The 6,965-nt window shown below is 60.2% G+C and overlaps 1 protein-coding gene across 1 annotated transcript in view; it reads right to left on the bottom strand.

The window, feature by feature from the left end:
- Positions 1 to 4,079: 4,079 nt before the first annotated feature.
- The window catches only part of IRF5 (interferon regulatory factor 5), a 3,497-nt gene continuing 611 nt past the window's right edge, over positions 4,080 to 6,965 (bottom strand). The window contains exons 2-6 of the mRNA XM_019509689.1: positions 6,873 to 6,903; positions 6,235 to 6,510; positions 5,614 to 6,003; positions 5,364 to 5,482; positions 4,080 to 4,907 (exon numbers count right to left, since the gene is read on the bottom strand). Coding sequence (XP_019365234.1) covers positions 4,674 to 4,907; positions 5,364 to 5,482; positions 5,614 to 6,003; positions 6,235 to 6,510; positions 6,873 to 6,894 — 1,041 coding nt within the window. The 5' untranslated portion in view covers positions 6,895 to 6,903 and the 3' untranslated portion in view covers positions 4,080 to 4,673. The remainder of the gene's footprint in view (positions 4,908 to 5,363; positions 5,483 to 5,613; positions 6,004 to 6,234; positions 6,511 to 6,872; positions 6,904 to 6,965) is intronic.

The following is a 6,965-nucleotide window of genomic DNA, read 5'->3' on the forward strand; positions in this document are numbered from 1 at the left end:
TTTTTTTTTTTTTTTCCCTGGTGGAGCCTGCCCATGGCCAGAGGGCAAGCTGCCGGGGAGCCGAGTGGCCCCTGAGCTGTGGGGGCCCTTGTCCATCCCTCTGCAGCGGCTGTGTCCCCCAGGGCCGCGCAGGCCGGGTGCTGCCCCAGCTCAGAGGCAACACCCAGACCAGGTCCAACTCTTCCCCAAGGAAGGCACCACCATGGAGGGAAGGACTGGGGGGGCTCCCTACAGCTCAGGGACTGCTCAGCTCTCTGGCAGCTTGCCCCATGGCCGCAGGCAGGCAGGCAGGCTCCCCACTCCCCCCCTTTCCCCCCCAAAAAAGGGTCAGGCCCCTCGCCCTAACATGACAGAAAAATAAAACTAACTTGAAATGGTGGGTTTCAGTTAAAAACCCACAGTTTCAATTTAGGGGGCATAGAACGGGGGTTTTCAACCTCTTTTGGTCGGGGTCCCCCCGGCAGCCGGTCGAGAAACAGGGAGTCTCCCGGCAGCCAGTCAACCAGGAGGGGGGATCCTGCTCACGGCAGCAAAACCAGAAATGCCAGTGGCAAAACCAGAAGTGCCGGTGGCTTCTCCATGCCACTGCCACGTACCCCCTGGGGCCTTTCAAAGTACCCCCAGGGGTACACATACCCCTGGCATAGAAGACTAAACCCCTGTCATGTGTACAAGCGCCCAAGATTTTCTTAAATGCAGAGTCCCATTGAGGCAGTGATTCTTCACTGGGTTGCCTCAGCACCCTTGAGATATTGGGGTGCCTAGATCTGTCCAAGAGTGCTATGAGGCGCCACACAATACCAGCCCTGTTACGTGTGCCAGCGTGATCCACATGATTAAACCCAGAGATTTCCAGTAGGACTTCACAGGGCATTAATCATATTCTGACCTGCTGAGGTCTTTCAGAATTGGCCACACAAAATTGGCTGTGTCACTTTTTTGGACTACAGAAAAAAAAATGAGTGAAAACTAAGCTGGCGTTTTCCAGGGGGAGGCCTTGAGCCTAGAAAGGCTGAGAACGGCTGCAATAAGGTGTTGGGACCATCATTTCACATTGTTATGATAAAAACCCTGGCTGTTGGCAAGGAAAGCATCACTTCCTTACTGCAGATTGCTATAAGGGGGATGGCCCTGCCTCCCTTGTCCCGAAGGGCTCCGTCTGCCCTTAAATGTAGACCCCTTGCCTCTGAATGTCTGGCTGCCAGCAGAAAGGAAAGGATCAGCTTCTGTGAGCATTAGCTGGGGCTGTCTCCTGCTTCCACCTGCCCGCTTGGCTCGGGGCAAGCCTGTGTGACCCTAGTCAGCGGTTCCTTCACTGGATGGCAAGTGCTTCCCACTTCATGCTTGCGGAGGTCGTCGTGAACGGCTGAGCTCCATAATGGCTTCATAAGTAAGCAAGCACAAAGGATCAAAGTCAAGGTGCTGCTGAACTGCCCTGCCAGGTGCCTTTGGGCATGACTGACAGGTCAGTGCTTTCCAGCCCACTGCGTGCAGGCAGCGTGGTCCTGGCTGAGATCTCCCTGCGGTGCTCGGCTCTGTCCAGCTGAGGTGGCGTGAGCAGTAGTGAGTAGCAGACCCCACAGGGATCTCAAAATCTCCGCGCTGCTGATGGAGCCGCCTGCCGCTGCAGCTGAGGTCTTGATCCCTGGTGACCGTGGGCCATCCCTGGTGGCCAGGCCACAGCTGAATACTATCCAAGCAGCAGACTCTGCTTGGCAGCACTTGGGCCTCCCACCTCCCTGACTGATTTGCAAAGGGTATTTCCCAGGCTTCTGGGCTATGCCAATGCTCCTGCTTGAACTCGACCCAGAGTCCCGGCTAGAGGGTCTTGCCCCTCTGTTCAGGGTCAGACTGATGCTGCATTTGGGGACAAGAAGGGATTTTACCCCATGGTCATAGGTAGGGATTTGAAGCAGGGTTTACCTTCCTCTTGCAGAGCATGGCCTCTGCTTGGGATCTCTGGAGCAAGTAGAGGCCACACACCTTTGCAGCAGGAGGATGTTGGCTGCCGTGGCTCTCCTGCTTTACCTGTGGCAGATTTGGGTGTGAGCTCTTGTGCTGTGTCAGGGGTGACTTGTGTTGCTCAGAGGGGCAATGGGTTTGCCTGGGATGATTTGGACAGGGCTGATCCTGCCTCGGGCAGGGGGTTGGACTGGATGTGACCTCCCTTCCAGCCCCACTGCTCTAGAAGGGTATTGCCTTGGGGGCTAAAAGCTGGAGGCTGCTGGCAATTTGAGTGCTTTTCCCTTCCTCTAGTTACCTGAGAATCCCTGTGTGGGAAGTGATTTCAACACTTGGGGCCGGTTTGCTGTGGATTTGGATGGGACTTGGGCCTTCCCTGCTAGCTGAAGAAACTCAAACTCTTCCCCACTGCATAGGCAATTGCTTGGGTGGGAGATGAACACCAAGCCTGGGGCAGCCTGAGCCCAAGGATGATTTATCCTGTGTGTGAAACGCAAGAGAGGCAGGACAAAGGTTGAGGCAATGTGAAAGGAAATTCGGGACTCAGTTGGAGTGAAAGGTTTTGAGCCGCTGAAATGGGCTTGCCCCTGGGCTCGGCTACGCGGCAGTTGTTTCACTACCAAATACCAGCTCTGTCTGAACCCTGCTTTGTTCCCAAGTGGAGCTGAAGTCCTGTCCTTTTTAGTGAAGTCCCTCTGGATTGGTACATAAGTGGCAGCTCTCAACCTTACTCATGCTCACCTTGACCTCCAATGACCAGCCTGATGGAGGTATCAAGCCGGTGGTTAGATTCATAGAAAATGAGGTTTGAAAGAACCTCAGGAGGTCACATCTAGTGCAGCCCCCTGACCCAGCAGGACCAGCCCCAGCGACATCATCCTGACCAAGGCTTTGTCTAGTGGGGTCTTTAACACCTCCAAGGATGGAGACTCCCCCCTGTCCGGGGAGCCCGTCCCAGTGCTTTACTACCCTCCTTATGAGAGATTTCCTAATATCCAGCCTAAACCTCCCTTGCTGCAATTTGAGCCCATTGCTCCCTGTCCTGTCATCTGCCCCCACTGAGAACAGCCCAGCTCCATCCTCTTTGCAGCCCCCCTGCAGGGAGCTGAAAGCTGCTGTTAAATTCCCTCTCAGTCTTTGCTTCTCCAGCCTAAATAAACCCAATTCCCTGAGCCTCTCCTCATAAATCATGTGCCCCAGCCCCTGAACCATTTTCATTGCCCTCTGCTGGACTCTCTCCAATGTGTCCACATCCTTTCGGTGGTGGGGGGCCCACAGCTGGACACAGGACTCCAGATGTGGCCTCCCCAGTGCTGAATAGAGGGGAATAATCACTGCCCTGGATCTGCTGGCAATGCTCCTACCAGTGCAGCCCAGGATGCAATTTGCCACCTTGGCATCCAGGGCACACTGCTTCTGCCTGAATGAGGACTTTTGCAAGCCCAGAGAAGACAGCTTGCATGGGTGAGAGTCAACGTGGAAGGTGCTAAAGCCCTTTAAATTGTGCAAGAACCATCTTGACCTTCCAGTCTTCCCAGGCTGCAGCCAGCACCGCAGCCCTTGGAGGCGCTTGTAGTGGGAGTTCCTGTAGCTGAGCACCCAACAGCGAGGGTGCTCAGATGGGGCGGGTGAGCTACAGCTTGGGCATGAACTGCAACTTCTCCATGAGCTCTGTTGCTCTGGTTTCTTGCTGCAGAAGGGGAAGATCCAGGCTCTGATGACTGCTCTGAGTCAGCATCTCTGGTTTGGCTCCCCAAGGGCCCTCAACTGGCTATGCCGACATGGGCTGATGCACGTCTGCTTCCGGCGACCCTTTCTCGGAAAGCGTCTTCTGAACTCATCTGTTCTCGCCCAAAGGCGGTGGGGCAGGGTATGGGTTTCCTGCCAGGGGGCCCATACTGCTGGAGAAACTTGACCAGCTGTCAAAGGCCAGGCTGGGGGAAGTGGGGCAGCAGGAGCACAAGGGGATGAGGCTCCCAGAGCTGCATAGGTTTGGTGCCAGGGCCTGGCCTGTCACGCAGTTCATATAACAGTGCAGGAAGAAGCTGGCACTTGGACACGCAGTGCCCATTCTGCTCTCACCTGGGCCCAACTGTAGTGACAACCGCGCGCACACATCCATGTACACAAGGGGTTGCTTTATTATCACCGCCCCTGGAGATGGCATTGGCAACTCCTGTGTCCAACACAGCACCCAGCCCAGCAAGGGTAGCCTGCCCTTTGGGGGATGTGACTGGCCCCGTGTCTGCCAAGCTGCTGGAGAGCCCCACACATCCCCAAAGTCTGTCCCCCTCCCTGCCAGCAGGAGCCTGGCCCGGTGCCGCAGACGCGTGCGCCTGCCCAGCCAGCCGAGAACCAGGGCTGGGCTGCAGCCGGGTGCAGTGTTTTCGAGGTAAACTGCGCCCATCTGTCCTGCTCCGTGCTGCACCTGGCAGGAACCTCGGACTGAGGATGGGCTGTGGCTCCCTTGGGCTCTGGGCCAGGCCCTACCTTGGAAAATCGCCACTGCGAAGCTCGGCACGGAGATGCACCTGGGGCCATGCAACCTCCGACTGCTCCCCAGGGGTTGGAGATGGGGCAGGACCCAGTCCCGGCACCCCCAGCCGGTGCCTCCTTCACAGTCTGGAGCTGGCCAGCCCCATGCCCAGCAAAGCAGCATCTCGTGCTGTCCGGCTCACCCAGCAGGACACTCCTGGGCTGTGCCTGCCCAATCACTGCTGCATGGGCCACACGCCCGCGCCCGGCTCCAGGCTGGGCCCGGCGTGGGCTGCTGGGGGCCCCTGCAGGCCCTGCTGATTCTGCCAGATCTGGTGCAGCTCCTTGAACTGCTCCACCATCTTGTCCTTGAGGTCCGGGTGTGAGATCTGCAGGCGGATGCTGTCTGCTGACCAAGACAGCTCCCCAGAAAACATCTCCAGCAGGAGCCGCGCGGCCACGGGCACCACCTGGGCGGGGAGGACAGAGAGGAGGCATGAGCTGCTCTGCTGGCCTCAGCATTGGGGGATGCCCCCGGAAGCGTAGACTCCCCCAGCCAGTCCTCTGCTCCTGATGGGAGGCTGCAGGGCTGAGGCAGCAGGTCGGAGCTGCCCACCATAGCCTGACGCCGTGGCCTCGTGGCTGGAGAGCCCTGGATGTGACCCCAGCTCTCACGACGCCCCCGTTCCCAGGGCCGGGGCTATTGCTAGTACCCCATGGGCCTAGGCTGGGGCAGGCAGATGCAGCCCCCCAGGGAGGATGGGGGTCCTCTCCATGTGCAGCTTCGAGCTACAGTGTAAAGCCAGCTGGGGAGGCGATTGTGCAGCCAGTGGGAGCTCGGTGGGCAATGGAGGTCTGGGGGGTAGGACCGCTCGGACCAGCCTCAGCACTAGGGCGGGAGCCCGCCTGCACCCCCCACCCCTCACCTGGACAGTGATGAGCTTCTTCTCCTTGGGCTTCTGGTCGGGCCACTCCTCGCCGAAGCAGAAGAAGATTTCGAAGGGGGGCGGCGTGGGCGTCTGCCCCTTCTGGAATAGGATGAGGCCTGGGGGGGCCCAGAGACATGGATGTGAGGGGCAGGGAGCCAATGCCGGCGGGGTGAGCCCACCCACCTGACCCGAGAGCAGCCAGGTGCCACGGGGAGAAGGGTGGGAGCGGAGGGCAGGTCCCGCTCACCGTTGAGGAAGTTCTCCAGGCTGAAGAGCTTCGTCTTCTTCTCGCGCTCGATGGGGTTGGGGCCGGTGCCCTCGGCGGCGCAGGGCCCCGTCCAGAAGACCTTGCACTGGCAGAGCCGGATGGCGTAGATGTCCTGGCCCTGCAGCTCCAGGATGAGGCCCCGGTCCAGGACGTCCAGCAGCTGGTGGGTGTAGAAGCGCTGCTTCTCGTTGGGGATGTGGTCGGTGTTGGGGAAACGCACCTGCTCCAGCGTCACTGGCCCGAACAGCTCCACCTGCTCCTGCGTCGGCTCCAGGTTGCTGTAGAAGAGGCGGCAGCCGTGCGGGTTGCTGATGGTCAGGGACCACACCGGCCGGCCCCGGTACTGGAACTTGATCTCCAGGTCCGTCACTGCAAGGACAGGGGGTAAGAGGAGCCTGTCAGACCAGGGAACCCAAGACCCCCGCTTAGGCCGGTGGTCCCCACACCCACCCATTGCACGCAAGGATCGGGGCCTCCGGTGCTAGGTGCTGTACAGGGGCAGCCGGGCACTCGGGGAGCTCGTGGGCTGAGCCCAGCGGCAGGCAGGAGACCCCCATGGGGCAGCAGCACAGCGCAAAAGCAGGGGTGGGGGGTCCTTACGTGGCAGCATGTGCGGGCTGATGAGCAGGTCGGGGATGAACTGTTCCATGGGCTGCAGCGGCTCGTTCCCGGGGGGCAAGTTCTCCAGGCTCCCCGGGCACGGGATGGCGCCGGTGGGCTCGGGCGGGGGCAGCTCTGGGATGAAGGGGCCGGCAGGGTCCAAGACCTCCGGGGCCCCCAGCGGGGGGAAGACACAGTTGCTGCGGGCATCGGGGAACTGGACTTCCTGCTTCGGCCACGAGTACGGGGGCAGCGGCTCCGGGGCCTGGCTGGGGTCTGCGCAGCCAAGGACACTCGGTCAGAGCCACCCCCCAGTGCTGGCAGCTGTGCCCCTCCAGCCCCGGCTCCTACCCCAACCCCTGACCGGGGAGAGAGCTGTCCGCACGGCCAGGGACTCGTGGCTGGAGGCTGCCACAGCCTTTTCCCTACAGGAATAGCTGCTCTCGTCCCCCTAGCGCAGCGGGGCAGGGGGCTGCTCCCAAGCCCAGCTCTCTCTCAGCCTGCCCCTCCACCAGCTCCTGGCACAGAGCCTGAGGGGCTGGTCTGAGGTGATGGTCACTGGGCAGCTGTGTCCAAGGGTCCCCATCCCAGCCGTGCCTGTCCCAGCTCCCTGTAGCTCCACCTGTCCTGGGACTCACCCGCTATCGTCAGCGCCGTCATCTTCTGGAGCTGCAAGGGAAATCAATAGAGCTGAGACCACGACTGAGGGCCATGGGGGGGGGGGGGGGGGG

The sequence above is a fragment of the Gavialis gangeticus genome, unplaced genomic scaffold (assembly GCF_001723915.1).
Source record: "Gavialis gangeticus isolate Ggan-Ray unplaced genomic scaffold, GavGan_comp1, whole genome shotgun sequence".
NCBI lineage: Eukaryota > Metazoa > Chordata > Crocodylia > Gavialidae > Gavialis > Gavialis gangeticus.